We start from the raw sequence: 16,377 nt of genomic DNA on the forward strand, positions 1-16,377 counted from the left end.
TTATTAATGATCTTATGAGAGCCGCTTTGGATGTATCAATTTATTATGTAAGCATGAAATCTAGAACACATTAAACTGACGGGCTCTATGGGCCTATATTCAATTCTGACAAAGTGTGTATAGTTGTGCTAAAGTATTTGTCCAGTTGAAGTCATTATGCTTGCAACATGCTGTCAGATACAATTCCACATTATGGCACAACAGCTTTCTTAAGACTATTACTTATGGCTGTTTGAAGCCGTTAACAAAATCCTGGCTTATGACACTTACATTTAACAACGCCAAACTTGAGTGCGTTACCGCGACGATAACGATCTCGCACTCAAACTCCGCGCAGAAGCACGGAAACTTACGTTGGAGTTCATTCAAGGAATTCAACTTTTTGCTCGGTCCAGATCTCAAACAAACGAGAGAGTGGTACGCGCTGATGAGCGCTATGAGAAAATATCTTTTTCTCTGTGTATCACTCAAACCGGCGTCTGGCGTCCGGTGGTGATGGTATCTCAACGAAAGTGAAAACATGTTTTAATTAGCCATAGCTAAGCTTGGAATGGTTGAATGTGTTTTTTTCCCACGAGATCATAATCAAGTTTTCACGAGCTCAAACGATGGAATGCTTGTATTCGAGGTGCTAAACTCCAATTACTTATCACTGGAGGGGAATCCTACCAAGAATGCGCAAGCATGCCTTTGAAGGTACCCTTCGCGTTGAATATGCAGCCACAAACTGACAGCCTTTTTTGCTGAGTGCCCCTAGCAGCGACACTCACAGACTCTCACCAGGTAGCGCGTTTTGCTTTCCACGTGCCTCGAGGTGAGTGAGCGAGCGCCTCGCGGTGTTCATTTCTGTCAACAGAGAGCACCCAGTGCCTTCGCGGTGGGGTTTGGTGGGGTTTCGTCGAGGGTTCGTATGGCACCTGCGCGCACACCGTTTTTGACACATATCGTGGAAGTCTACCACCTTCTCCGTCAGTCATTCGTTCGTGGTCAACGGTTGTGTTACCATCGCGCGCATATTCCGTCGCTCGCTTCTTGGCATCGGTTGGGATTTATTTGTTTCTCTGTTTATCGCTGTCTTTTCGTGTGATGATGCTGTGATGATAGTCGCGAGATACTTATGCTTCCGTCGTCGTGATCGACTTCGCGCGTGTTATGTGGTATGGTAATCTGTACCATTTTGATTGCGTGTGATTACACTGCTGCATGGGCAGGCTATATACAGGAATTGATACTTTGGTTTCCGGTTGATGGGTGATGTGTTCCGCAGAGTTGGTCAACTTACGCGAGTTAGTTCATGGATGGAAAGTTTTCTGAGTGAAGAAGGAAGAATAAATTGGAAAAAGATTGAATGTTATAGTAAAAAGGATAAAGGCGTGTGACAAAACTGTTCGTCTGTTTCCAAAAATCGAAACAAGATGTGAACGAGTCGCTCTAATGCACAGAAACGTGGTTTGATGTGATCATAGTGATTTATCAGATAATTGGCAACCTTTATGACATTCGTATAGCCGCTAAAAGAAAAAAAAAAAAGTGAGTGAAAAGTGATGCGAATGTGTTAATTTGTGTGTTGTGGCATCGGATGTCATCGAACACCACCCGTTTCGATGTTGTGTTGGATTGGTGAAATCGAACGGACGTAACATAAAAATACCAGATATTGTGTTTCCTGTCCGGAGTTTATTCCCCCGGAGTGCGTTCAGTAGCAGTGAATTTTGATTGAGTCGCGAGTCTGTTGGATATTGCTTTCGGTTCATTGGCGGGAAATTGAAAGAACTCAACCAGCGGCAGTCACAATGTGCAGCAAAAACAACTTTGAGATCTTGATGCAGAAAATCAATACGGTATGTTGAAAGAAAATTGTATCAGATTTTTTCCAAGACGAAAGGAAATTCGAGAAACAAGAATATTTTCTCACCTGCCGTTGTTCTGCAATTTGTTCTAATCGATTTTTGATAGCCGACAACAGCAGCTCGAGATCAAGAACTTGTTGCTGCTGAGTGTTGAAGCCCACGGACAGCTGTTCTAGGCGATGATTACCGATAACGGGTTCCGCAAATTTCAAGAAGTTTGCGCATTGCGTGGATTCTCGTGCGTCTTGGGTTTGAGATGGTCGATAGCTTTTTCCGTGAGCGTGTCAATTATCATTAACGCAGCAATAATGATACATTTTAACGCTGTTTGTTGGTATTTATCTCTCAAACATCCATATGTTCTACCAGATTGGAAGTTGATAATGATTTCGTATCAAGATATAATTTGAAGGAACGCTGTGATTCACAGGTTTGATGGGGATACGCTAAACTAGAAATTTTCCTGCTGAAATTAGAACTTACTGCAATATTTTCAAAATAACAGATGATTTTCTACAACCCCTGTTTTGGCACTTTTTTAGAAATTGAGGCAAAAGATTAAATAAATTTGTTTTTGTCAATGCGACAAATTTAACCTCTACTAAATTTATTTGAGTTTTCAAAACTACTTTTCGGTTTGCGGTGCGATTATTGTTTATTGAATTATTCATCATCAAAGACGAAGGGGTAATTTTTCATTCAATCAAAAATATCTCTGTACGGAAAGATCCTTTATAAACGTTACAGGAACCAAATGAAAGCTGGTTGATAAGTATATTTTAATTTGCTATTAAGTTGGTTAGCAAAAAATGGTGTCAATCCATAAAATCTTTGAAAAACCCCAAAGAAATCGATTTTTTTTAAATTTCTTTTTGATATTTTTGTCCACTACATCTACACACATCAAGATAAAAATATGCTCCTAAAATACTTCAAAAGCTAAACCTCCAGCTTTAAAATAATGTATATACGATAATCGAAATAGAATGTTTCGAAAACTTGTTTTCGACTTTCAAAAATCGAAAACACCTTTCTCACATGAAAAAATAATAATTTATCCAAATTCTTTCAGAAGGTGATAGACGATCATATTTGATAAAAAAAAATCCTCCTACGCATATGTTCGAATTTCAACGATTCTGATGCTTTCATTTGAAAGATGAGAAAATTTAGTACAGGATATAGTAGTGGAACAACTAAATTAGTGAATTTTAATAACAATTTGCAAGTTAAACACTTAAAAGTTAATAATTTTTAATGTGTTATTAATAATTTTATCCTAAAAATTAAAATTAAACTATATTGTCTCTATCAATTTAAATGAAGTTCTTTAACCGCTCCACAATTTGTTCTGTGACGTACAACTTTTATCTTTCTTAGTTTGGCTGTAATATCGATCTAGACAATTCCTGGTGAAAATTCAAGCAAAATCTTCAAAAATCACGATTTTTACCCCACTGTACATATATTAGCCACTTAAACTTTACCTTAATGTTGAACGTTGGTTACATTTCTTCATGAAATAAGCCATATTTGAAATATAAAACAAATTGTTTTTCCAAACTGAATATAATATAGTCCAAAATTATTATATATAAATTGAAATAATATAATTTAATCACATATATATATATATATATATATATATATATATATATATATATATATATATTTGTATTTGTATTGACAAACTATACGAAAAGCTTTCATTAAAATGTGTCTCCTGTTTCGCTCCCTCATATTGGCTTTAGCATATATATTATACAAATGATATACATGTATTGGGGAGTAGAACATTTTATGTTATCTTTCAGCTTATTTAATGTAATAAATCGGGATGCCAGAAAATATGCTAAAAATTAAATTTGGGATTAAAAATAAGGTTTGATTACTGAAATGCCAGATTTTTTAAAAATTATTTCAATATTTACTCATAAAATAAATTTATTAACTGTACTCAAAATTACCTAGTGGTTATTATTATGATGAATAAATAATAAATTTTCGGAAGTCGATGATGACGACCGATTACGCTTTGCTTCGTTAACCAGGCTAACTTCAGAGAACAGTCTTCGCTGTAATACAACTGCAAGGAGCTGAAAGATAAACTCTAGCAATCCTTGCCCTCAATTGACTGCTTAGATTTTAATGATCACCAAATGTAAGGGTCGTGATTGCGATCGATTCTAAATGTTTTCCTACTTCATCGATTTCGTTGGCAACGGTATTTTTTCCCTGAACAGCGACACTAACAATTATTTTCATTTGTCACTTCGTTGAAACAGTCCCAAAAGGTGTGTCGTGAGTTTCGGGTATAAGGTTTGATTCAGTTTCGTCTCTTTTGTTTCAAGACGACGATGAACTGCTACTCTCAGAAGATTTGTCGCAAGATATTTTATGTACTCCAATAACATTGCCAGCAAGACTGTTTACGTTTCAAGAACTCCTAAATAGTCTGACTAGATCTTCGGGTCTAAAAAGGTTGCAATTGAGTAATTCTCCTAAGTAGTTGAATCCTTACCAGAAAAAAATCCTGTAAAAGATTACTTCCAGAAAACTTGAATCTCTATTAAAGGATATCCACGGAAACGGGAAATTTATTCATAGTTCATTATTTTTATGTAAAAATGTGTTTATTTCTTTTAAAATGTAGTCCTTTATTCGCTTCATGCACAAATGCAGTGTCATCCAGTTTCGTATTCGCAAATAAAAGGCCTTGAAGCTATCCGGTATCCAGTCAACCTACTATCCGTTTCATCACTAATTGATACCAATTTCACTTCAATTTTTTCAGACGTTTTCCTCTACTTAAAACTGATCATGTTTGTCTACGAAAATTATCTAAAATGGGCATAAGAAAGGTTTATAAATACTGCTGGGTGATAGAAAATTAGTTTTTGCGCAAATTTGAGTAGTCATAAACAGTTTCGCATAAAAAAAATGAGTGGGTTATATCTATGATATAACCGCAAGGTTCACGTGGAACTACCTTAGCTTAGCAATCATTCGTTTGTATTGATTAAATTCTTGATTGAATGAAACAGTTTCCAAATTCAATTGAGTTCAATATATTTGCTCTGTGAGTGAAAAAAATGAACAAATGCCGTGTAAAGTCAATTCATTTATTGTGATTGATTGTTCTTCGTTACAAGTAAATTTAATGACGGACCTTTTACGTTTGGTATGATGACTAGAACAAAATATATGTACAGAAGAATTATCAAACGTTTGATGAACCAGCCTAAGGCTGAAAATCTTTCCAATAAAGACAAAAAAAAATTATCAAACGATTATTTTATTTTACATTTTCCTCTGAAGTTTACATCCCAAAAGTGTACGTACTTCTCGAATCTCGAATTTGCTTGAAACTGGGAAGTTCATTCGCTTCTAGTGGCTGCACGATTTTCCCAGGTTCCTAAGTTTAGAAGATCATGTTAGGACAGACATATTCCACTCTGCACAAAGGCAAGCGAGGACAAAAGTACTCGCAGTTTGCATTTATTTGCAGAGCCGATTTCCCCAGAAACCTCGGTTTTGAAGTCTGTGTTAGGGAAACACATTTCAATCGGAACAAAAATACCCCCGATTTGTATGAATTCGCAATGCCGATTTCCCCACGCTTCATGGATTTGAAGTCCGTGTTAGGGAACACATTTCAGTGAGAACAAAAGTTTCCATACTTTCATGTATTTCCAATGCCGATTTCCCCAAGGCTGCTTGGTTATGATGGCTGTGTTTGGGAAACCTTAAATCGGGCCAATAAAAACGAGGCAGTTAGGGTGTTTAGATAACGCTTAACTTTTGAGAGTTATTCAATTGTTTATCTAACGAACAATAACATTTTATTTATTGCGATAGATGCGTAGAAATATTCCCTATCAATTGATGCAAACATCTTTCCGATCCAGTAAGAAATGTTCGAGTTATAAGCATTCGGAATCTTTCATTTTTTCCTGCATGTTCTGTGTTTAGGTTTTCATTTTACCCCCTATATACTCCGGTTAGACGTAGTCCCACGTCAAAAGCTCCCCCTACTTTCGTGTGTTCTTTTTCTTCTTTTTGGCTTTAAGAGGGTTTAAACTTTTCAGTTCACTCGCCTCTAGGCTCTTTCGTGTGTTTTCAATGCCGATTTCGCTGCTTGGTTTTAAAGTCTGTGTTAGGGAACATTTTTCGATAAGAACAACAGTCCCCCTACTTTCATGTATTTGCAATGCCGATTTCCCCAAGGCTGCTTGGTTTTGATGGCTGTGTTAGGCAAACCGTAAATCGGGCCAATCAAAACGATGCAGTTAGGGCGTTTAGATAACGCCTAATATTTTACAGTTATTCAATTGTTTATCTAATGAAAAACAACATTTGGTTAGTTGCAATAGATGCGTAGAAATATTCCCTATCAAGTGATGCAAACATCTCTCCTATCCAGTACGAAATGTTCGAGCTATAAGCATTCGAAATCTTTCATTTTTTCCTGCATGTTCTGTGTTTAGGTTTTCATTTTACCCTCCATATATTCCGGTTAGACGTAGTCCCACGTCAAATAAAAAACTATAGCAAATTGAAAGGAGATTGGCCAGAGCGAGCATAATTGGCCCATCGAACAATCATGATAGGTATAGGTTCTGTTGGAATTTCAATAGTTTAAAAAAAAAATTGAAACAAATTTGGGATACGCATGTAACACACATCACTCATGAGCCTTTCATCTTTCTTATGAAATATTTTTCATACCAGTTCCCCTAACCGACAAAAATATATGGCCGTTCAAACTAGAGTTAATATGTTGGTTTCCCAAATATGAACTATTGGCTGTCTCATGAAGTCAATGTTTCTAAAATTCCAGAGTTCAAGAGAGAAGCTTCCGCAATGATCAAACCAATGTGTTCGTTGGTTTACAAACCAGCACGATCCTTTTCTGTGCAACCGGCGTTCGAACAGAATCTCCAGTGCAGGAATCGATTCCTCTTTGCAAATATCCAATTTATTTCTATTATGGATGGCATCGAACTTCGAACACATTTTCTGCAAGTGATGAGAAAATCTTGAACGACAATCGTGATTGATATTGATTTTATTCTACTGATACAGTTTCAGCTTAAAAGTCAGGAAAATTATTGAAATATTGAATTAAGTAAAAATCTGGACTACAGTTTCAAAGTATTTAAATAACATTAAGTAATCATTTTCATTCGAGTTTTAAAAATTTCAAATTAGCTTTTGCAAATTCCTTCGCAGATGTGGATGAATTATTTTGACGTTTGTTTTGCTTAAGGCAAGGTTGTTATATTTGAAGTGAAGTCCGTTCGAAGTTGTGTGAAGTCCGTTCGAGTTTTAAACCTGATCGTATTCCGGATAATGGGTGAATAACTTGAGGAGCGACGTTTGGATCCCGGCAAATAACAATTTTATTGAGGAGCACCAAATAACATTGAATTTTGTACGAGATTGTGTTGAAAATATAATCACAATAGTTAGGAAAAGAATTACAATGAAAAGAACTGGCAATCGTAGTGAGAGGAGGAAATTGTGATTATAAAAAAAATAATAAACTATTACTGGAATAATTATGCTTGTTCGCAGTTTAAACTATGTATACTAGGATGGCAGCAAAAATGGTCATGTCAAATTTCAAAAACAGACCTTGTACATTTTGTTCATTGGCACAAAACAATGATCTGTACAAAGTTTTAGCTCAATCGGACATGATTTAGGGGTGCCTCAAAGCGCTCAAAGTTTTGATTTTTCGATCCTCGAAAATCTTCCAGTAAATGGAGTAAAGGAAATTTGGAAAATCCAAATTTTGTTTTCGATGCCAAATGTCTTAAAAATGCATAAAACGTCGAGATCTGGTGTTATCTCGAAAAAAAATCGACTTTTTGGGCTTAGCCTGAGTGGCCAAAAAATTAAAACTTTGAGTGCTTCGAGGCACCCCTAAATCATGTCCGGTTGAGCTGAAACTTTGCACAGGTCATTTTTTAGGCCAATAAACAAATTGTACATGGTCGGTCTTTGAAATTCGATAATAATTTTTTTCCCATATTTTCATTGCCTCTCAGGCTATGTCCCAAAAGGTCGATTTTCGGCCAAAAATGTTGTTTCAAGATGACACCAGATCTCGATGTTTCATGCATTTTTAAGTCTTTTGGCATCGAAAATAAAATTTCGATTTTCCAGATTTCCTTTACTCCCCCCTTGGGCGATTTTCGAGAATCGAAAAATTAAAACTTTGGAGCGTTTTGAGGCACCCCTAAATCATATCCGATTGAGCTGGAACTTTGCACAGTGAAGCGAAAATGATAATGGTTTTGCATGTGTAATGAACACATTTTTAAAATGAAAATTATGAACGTAATTAACTTATTCTTATTTAACCCATCTTAGGCCAGGTGTTCGAAAAATCGAACAGCAACTTTTTTCAATTTTGTATAACTTTATTGGACAAATAGCTGACCCGGCAAACTTCGTCCCGCCCAAAATTTATTTTTCGTTATCGCATCTATGTTTTCTTACTAAGCACACGTTCATGGGTCCAACCGCAGAACCGTTCATTGATTGATCTTCTAATCTACCCTTTAAAATTATTTTTCACTATAAAATTTCAATACTTCTACCAAAACTCGACATTATAATATCAGAATATTTTCAGACACAATTCTCGTGCACTTGCAAATAACATGTTTCTTCGTTACATGGAATAAATGTTTGATACAGAAAATATGATAGAATAAAGACAACCCTAAATCGGATAATTCAATTCGCAAACATCAAATGGACTAACAACGCTCGTCAATATGTAATTGTAAAACACATGCGAATCGAATTTTTCGAATTTTCCAAAATTTCTTCAGAGTTTTCCGAAAATTTTCAATTATGATGTTTGGTTGGAATATGTTTGGTGGAAATATGTGCATTATTTTTATGGGACCCTCTCTCCTTTCCAGAGTTTCCATCATAGAAACATTTCTCGTACCCAAAAACTCTCACATCCCAAATTTGTCACAATTTGCTTGTTTAGTTCTCGAGTTATGCAGAAATTTGTGTTTCCTTTGTATGGGAGCTCCCCTTTAGAGAGGGGGGAGGAGTGCCGAACTACCGTAGAAGCGTATATCGATCCCTAAAACCTCTATATGCTAAGTTTGATTCCATTTGTTTAATTAGTTCTGTGTCTTTCATTTATTAAAGGCCCCCCCCATAGAGAGGAGGGGGGGGTGTGTCTAACCACCGTTGAAACATTTATTGCACCCTACAACCTCCACATGCCAAATTTGGTTTCATTTGCCTTATTAGATCTCTAGGGGGTCTTCGTAGCCACTTGGTTACGCGTTCGCTTACCAAGCGATCGATCGTGAGTTCAAACTCAGGGCCCTCAATTGACCATCTTTGTGTTGTTATAGAATAACTACGTCCACGCAACCATCATCAGCGATGGAAATCGATCCACGGTCGAAATGAGATCGATTCATCCATACAATGCTCTGCTCTGCAAGACACATCGGGCTGCTGTTCTATAAATAACTCAACAATAATCAATATCAACTGTCTTCGCTGTCCGGTCTGCTGAACAATGGAAGAACAGAAAGAATACCCTTACGCCTAAATGGCTACTACTGTGTGATTTACCATAATGTAATGGAACAGAATACTTAACGCCTAAATGGCTACTACTAACTACTGTGTAATTTACAATTTATAGAAACATAAACATATGTAAATGTACACGATTTAAACCCGGCTCTGTTACAGCTAAAATGCTAATGAGCCTAATAAATAAATAAATGAGATAAAAAATTAGATCTCTAGTTATGCAGAAATTTGTGTTTCATTTGTATGGGTAATATAATTTATAGGTACAAACTTATTCGCCACAGTTATAGGAATTTGCAAACTCTAATTAAATATTTTGTATCAATTGTAAACTGAACCATGCTGAACAAGTATTTTCGATTACAGCGCAGATTGTAATTTCTCGTGTTACCGTGAAAAGAGAAGATAAAATTGCAGCCTACACTGAATTGTAAGATGGTAGAAATGTATATAGATGATATGTAACTAATTATTTAATTATTTTATTTTTTTTTTATTTAAATCGTTTATTTTTACAGGCTCAGTTACATAAGTTTGAAGGAGTCGAACTCCTTACTGTATTGTTACTAGTATATATACATTTTTCCTTAATTCTAATGTTAATAATATAGGAAACCGATTACTCGCGGTCGACTCGAGTTTAGAAGGGTGACATATTTTCTTCAGGAAAAGGAGGGGATATGAGGATATGTTGACAATGATCACACTCACACTCTCAATCACACTCATCACACTCAATTCTTAAACCTATCTTATATCTGATATGTATTTACATTTCATCTTATTTTTAAGAAGGGATCCGATCTCTCACAAAGGAAAAGGAAAAGAAGAAAATAAGGATATAAGGACAATCACACACGAAGATTGCTTGCCATAGAAATGTTTGCCATAGAAATGAAACACAAATTTCTGCATAAGTCGAAAACTAATCAAACGCAAATAGAGCCAAATTTGGGATGGGAGGTTTTTTGGGACGAGAAATGTTTCTATGGTGGTATGACACTCCTCCCTCCTCTGGAATGGAGAGGGGGTCCCAACAAATATTACACATATTCCAACCGAAAACATTCCAACCAAATATGACAATCGAAAATTTTCGGAAAACTCTGAAGGAAAAAGAGAAAATTCGGAAAATTAAATTACCATATGTTCTACAATTACATAGTGACAAGCGTTGTTAGTCCATTTAATGTTTGCGCTAACAAAATTGATCATTGTTCGAAAGTGGAAATGGATTTTCAGGTGATGAAACGCCTATATCTTCTTCTATCTATACCAATAAGAATGTGTCGCCGAATGTGTTGATAAGAGCAAAACTCAAGGAAAGAATTGTCCGATTTAGGGCTGTCTTTATTCTATCACATTTTCTGTATAAAACATTTATTCCATGTAACGGAGAAACATGTTGTTTAAAAGTGGTTGAAAAATCTTGAACGAGAATTGTGTCTGAAAATAATCTGATATTATAATGATGAGTTTTGGTAGAAGTATTAGGAATTTTATGATAAAAGGTAAATTCAACGGGGTCGATTAGAAGATCAATCAATGAACAGTTCTAGGATTGGACCCATGAACTTGCGTGTAGTAAGAAAACGTGAATGTTTGAAGGTATTGAAAACAAAAAACAAATTTTGGGCGAGACGAAGTTTGCCGGGTCAGCTAGTCTTATTATATTATAAACTTGATGTTTTCAATCGATACAACATTTATCTCGTGATTTAAGTTTATGTTCTGTTTCTGACTCGCTTTTTCTTAAACATTATGAAAAATTCTAAGCTGAAAACAGCCGTTCCAGCCTTACAGAGGTATGAGGCAGTATCAGTAGTTTAGTTTGGTGTTTTATTTTCCTTGAATTGAGGGATTGAGGAATCAAATTTAACCTAATTCGTATGTCAAAAACCATTGAAATTATCCATGAAAAACATCGGTTTGCATCGTTCCCTCTGATACGACTCTTTTGACAGATGACAGTGCGGCGTCAAAGCTCAAACAAGTCTATTAAACACGTTCGTCACTCCGTCACCCAGATTCCTTGTTCAAAATGAATAGGAGTTTTAGAAGAAATTTAATGGAATAGGGATCGAAGTGTAACTATAGGATATGTAGGTGTTATTGTTGTCAATTCGTGTTCAAATTAAAGAAAATGATGCTAGAGCATGTAAAAGTTGTCTTCAAACTAAGTTTGATCTTCATTTAATAATTTATCCGCAAGTTGGGTCCCGCAAGGAACTCAGGAACTCAAGGAACTTGAATCGCATAACATCAGTTCATCTAATTCCGATTCCCGCTCGCCAGGTACAATAAAAACATCCCGTTTTTTGAACGGTGCCCACTTCGAGTCGCTCTAGTAATTTCATCGCGCCAAATTTCGTTAGGCCGATCGAGCCGCTAATGTTTCGTTAATTCCAGCTGGACCCATCCCCCAACGGAAAACGCTACGTCCAGCTGGCCGGGTGGAACCGGTAAGCGCGCCAATTGCCCCCTCGCGTTAGGAGAAGCTCTTATCGTAATCGAAATCGCAAAACGCCAGCACTGGAATAAAAAAAAAGGTTGTGGAAGCGCGGAATGTTTTTTTTTTGCCTTCGTGTCCCCGACAACCGAAACACGGCAGCCAGCCAGCGCTCCTTGCCTAATCGCAATGCAATAAAACTCTCGAGAGGCGAGATAACCGTCGAGCGCCGTCGCCATCGTCATCTGGCAACAGGTTTCAGGTTTCCCCATGTGGTGATGGAGAGAGGTTATGTCAGTAGCGCCCGCGAGAGGTTGGGTAGCGGTGAGCTATAGCTAGGCCTTTCTCAACAACTCAACTAGTTTTGCCTAGAGTTTGGTGGGCTTTGTAGAACTGGCAGCGCTACTGGAGCAACAAAAACAAACGAAAGCCAAACAAGAAAAAAAAAATGGAAGAAATGCCAAACACGACCACATAACAGGGTAATTTTATGTGTGGTGACGGGGGCGTGAGGGAAAAGGGAAAACAATATTGGCGCGGTGATTACTGGTTTGACATTTCTTTCTGGAATGGTTGCCGGTGAAGAATATCTTATCCTTTTAACTTATTCTCGCAGAAAAAGTTTTTCTGGGTAAATCCCAAGATTACAGGATTTAAGAGAATTTTTGCAAACGTGATGGGAAAAGTCGAGGGTAAGATACCCGACTCGAATGTGCCGAACTAGGCGCAGCTTCTCGTTTAGTACCGCTACCTATGCCCCAGCTGGGAGCGGTCCAGGAATCTGTTTCACCTGACCTGGTTGTGGGGTTTGTCTGCGGCTCCCTCTCCGCAACCTGCTGATAATAGCTGATGGAAACAACGCGCCGAACGGCAACGGCAAATGCAACGGTGCGGTTGCTTTTAGTTCATTTCTGTTATTATTTCGCGTTGTCTTAACACATCAGCGTATCGTGATCTAGTGGAGGGATCGAGTTCAACTGGTTGCGGTTCTTGGGGAGGTTGTTTTTTTCGTGTTTTTTTTTTACCTTATGGGAGAACCTACATTGGTCACGGAATTGGGTTAAACCAGATTGGTTCGTTGGGAAACGACTTCAAATTGCGACTGGCAGCCGGTTAATGAGAGCAATTATTGCGAGATTAGATTGTGTTGTCATGGGTGTCTCCACCGTTAGAATAGGTCTTGCCATTCGAAACACCCGTATTAATATGGCGCCACTTGATGATGGCGACACTTCTCAGAAGTGTCCAGGAATCTGTTCACGAGGAAAGTCATCTCAAAATTCACTGTCAAGGCCCTGCCGATTAAAAAATATCACGAGAGGAAACTCTCCATCTCAATCGGCGATTTCCGCACCCCGATGATTGGCCTTTAAAGCCACGCCAATCTCGCACTCGGCGCACTCCTTGAGTGGGCCGGAAAAAGGAAAACCCTTTTCAAACTTCGCACTGCATCAGTCATCAGCCGCGGGGAAGTGTGATATTCAAATTGGATTGTCTCGTGTCCAAAACCCGTTTGAGGTGCTAAGTGAACGTATCGACGGATCGGACGATACGACGGTACCGATCCATCTGGGTGAAGGATGGGTACAATTAACGGTGTGATTGAAGAAGACCTTCGGTGGATCGTTGTACTCGGCGTGCACTCGAGGTGCTTTCGAGGAAAAGTACATCGATCGTACAAGTGATCTCGCGCACACAAGGGGTCGAAGCGTACCACTCGTGTGTGTGTGTGTATGGAAATTGCATTATAATTTCCCTTCGCTCAAGGTTTCCCACAGTCGTGCGAAAAAGGTACAAAGTTTTCAACGCTAATTGTGGTTTTTTTAGAAGACGGATCTTCAATAAGCTCACGGTGCCTATGTTCGGTGGTTCGTTCTACCATTCGGCATTTAATTGTCAGATTGGCTACGCATAAACTTTTCGTAAAATTGTATTAACATTTGGAAAGCCAACTGTACACAGAGAGGTCGGATGGGAGCTTAATTGTACAGCAAGAAAAAAACGGATACCGATCGAAGATTGAGACTCGAATCGTGCGAGAATTTCGGTTCATTTCGTGAGAAAATTATGGTCTCGACGCGTATAAAAAAAACTAATGGTTTCGTTTATCCATTTCGGAAGCTTTGAAACAAGTCATTATGCAAACTCGAGAAGCGTTGCTGCTGATATTTCTTATGCATAACATTCGTGGACTAGATCTCGAGGCTGCGTGTCAACAAAGGATATATGACCCATTCCAGCGTGACTCACTATAATCTTTTTTTTTCTCGTTTCATGTATATTTCACATAATTCCCAAAAAAGTAAACGATGTCAAAGTAAAATTGAAAAAGGTTCCTACAAGAATCATCAGTTTAATTCACTTGTAGCCAGTCCAATACTTTTGTGGCGTGAGAACACCTGACTTTTTGTGGTTTCTGACTGTTGGACATAAATCTAGTTCCGTTTCAAAACGTAGATTTCTGAATATTCAGTTTACCAAAAAAAAACTTACAAGAACCTTGTAAAAATTGGTATGCATTTTGTGACGTGACGAATATGAAGTAATTACTCAGCCATTCCATGCCAAACCGATATAGTGGTTCTCAGATTTTCGTGAAAAGTGATAGTTTTGTTCTTTATCGCAAAACATTAGACCCGTATTTTTTTATTTTTTTGTTAGGGTGTCCATTTTTATTTTAGGGTGATCCGAAATATCGACTTTTTCCCCTTTTTCCAAAAATGACATTTTTCAAAAATTAAGAACCTGTGAACTACTGAACCGATTTAGACGATCGACTTATCAAACTAAAGCTAATTAGCTAGTCATTGTTGGAAAAATGCTACTTTCAAAGTTACCCGATGGTCCAAAAAGTAATTTTTCTCATTTTTCCCCAAAAATGAATTTTGTTAAAAATGTATTAATTTCGACCTAAGACGATTCAGATGATCGGTTGTCAAATTAAAGTCTACTAGCCAGCATTTTGAAAAAATAACACAATTGCTAATTAATTGGATTACAGTCACATACATCCAGTCTAGTCACATAGAAATATTGAACGAAAACTGAAAACATGTTAACTTTGAAAAATCATAACTTAAAAACGAAAAATAACACCTCTCTGGTATTCAGATATATTATGTTAAAAAACCTCAGCTTTCAGGAAAAAATATAAAAAAATATGGCGCCCTTGGTCCCGAAACGATGGAAGCTATAAAAAACAAATATCTATCTATCTATCTATCTATATATATAAAAATGGAGTGATGTCTGTCTGTCTGTCTGATTCTTATAGACTCGGAAACTACTGAACCGATCGACATGAAAATTGGTATGTAGGGGTTTTTTGGGGCCGGGGAAGGTTTTCGTGATATTTTGAGACCCCTCCCCCCTCTCTAAGGGGGGGCTGCCATACAAATGAAACACAAATTTCTGCATTACTCGGAAATTGACCAAGCAAACGAAACCAAAGTTGGCATATGAAAGTTTTAGGGTGCAATAAATGTTTCTATGATGGTTAGACAGTCCTTCCCCCACTCAAAGGGGGGGCTGCCATACAAATGAAACACAAATTTCTGCATTACTCGAGAATTAATCAAGCAAATGAAACCAAATTTGGCATATGGAGGTTTTAGGATGCAATAAATGTTTCTATGGTGATAAGATACTCCTTCCCCCTCTCTTAGAGGGGGCTGCCATACAAATGAAACACAATTTTTTGCATTACTCGGAAATTAATCAATCAAACGAAACCAAAGTTGGCATGTGAAAGTTTTAGGGTGCAATAAATGTTTCTATGATGGTTAGACAGTCCTTCCCCCACTCAAAGGGGGGGCTGCCATACAAATGAAACACAAATTTCTGCATTACTCGAGAATTAATCAAGCAAATGAAACCAAATTTGGCATGTGGAGGTTTTAGGATGCAATAAATATTTCTATGGTGTTAAGATACTCCTTCCCCCTCTCTTAGAGGGGGCTGCCGTACAAATGAAACACAAATTTTTGCATTACCCGAGAATTAATCAAGCAAATTAAACCAAATTAGGCATATGGAAACTTTAGGGTGCAATGAATGTTTCTATGGTGGTTAGATACCCCTCCCCCCTCTCTTAGGGGTGGCTGCCATACAAATAAAACACAAATTTCTGCATTACTCGAGAATTAATCAAGTAAATGGGCGGGACGAAGTTTGCCGGGTTAGCTAGTAATCAATAATTACGAAAACAAAATCCATTTTTATTCAGAATGTAATATTACAAGACTAGCTCATTGGCTTTAATTTGATATGTCGACAATCTGAATCGGTTCAGTAAATCAAAAGTTATGATTTTTTGTTGTGGAAAAAAATGGGAAATTTTTTTTTTTTTGATTTTTGGACCATCGGTTAAATTTGAAAAATCATAACTCAAAAACGAAAAACAACGCCTCCCCGATTTCGAGACAAGTTATGTTAAAAATCCTCAGCTTTCCATAAAAAATATAAAAAATATAGCGCCCTTGGTCCCGAGACCATGAA

General features: G+C 37.3%; 1 protein-coding gene across 2 annotated transcripts in view; it reads left to right on the plus strand.

The window, feature by feature from the left end:
* Nucleotides 1–994: 994 nt before the first annotated feature.
* The window catches only part of LOC129775735 (disheveled-associated activator of morphogenesis 1), a 213,545-nt gene continuing 198,162 nt past the window's right edge, over nt 995–16,377 (plus strand). For both annotated transcript variants that reach the window (XM_055780798.1, XM_055780799.1), the window contains exon 1: nt 995–1,841. In XM_055780798.1, the coding sequence (XP_055636773.1) occupies nt 1,794–1,841 (48 nt within the window). In that variant the 5' untranslated portion in view covers nt 995–1,793. The remainder of the gene's footprint in view (nt 1,842–16,377) is intronic.

Source organism: Toxorhynchites rutilus, chromosome 3 (genome assembly GCF_029784135.1).
Source record: "Toxorhynchites rutilus septentrionalis strain SRP chromosome 3, ASM2978413v1, whole genome shotgun sequence".
In the NCBI taxonomy this organism is placed as follows: domain Eukaryota; kingdom Metazoa; phylum Arthropoda; class Insecta; order Diptera; family Culicidae; genus Toxorhynchites; species Toxorhynchites rutilus.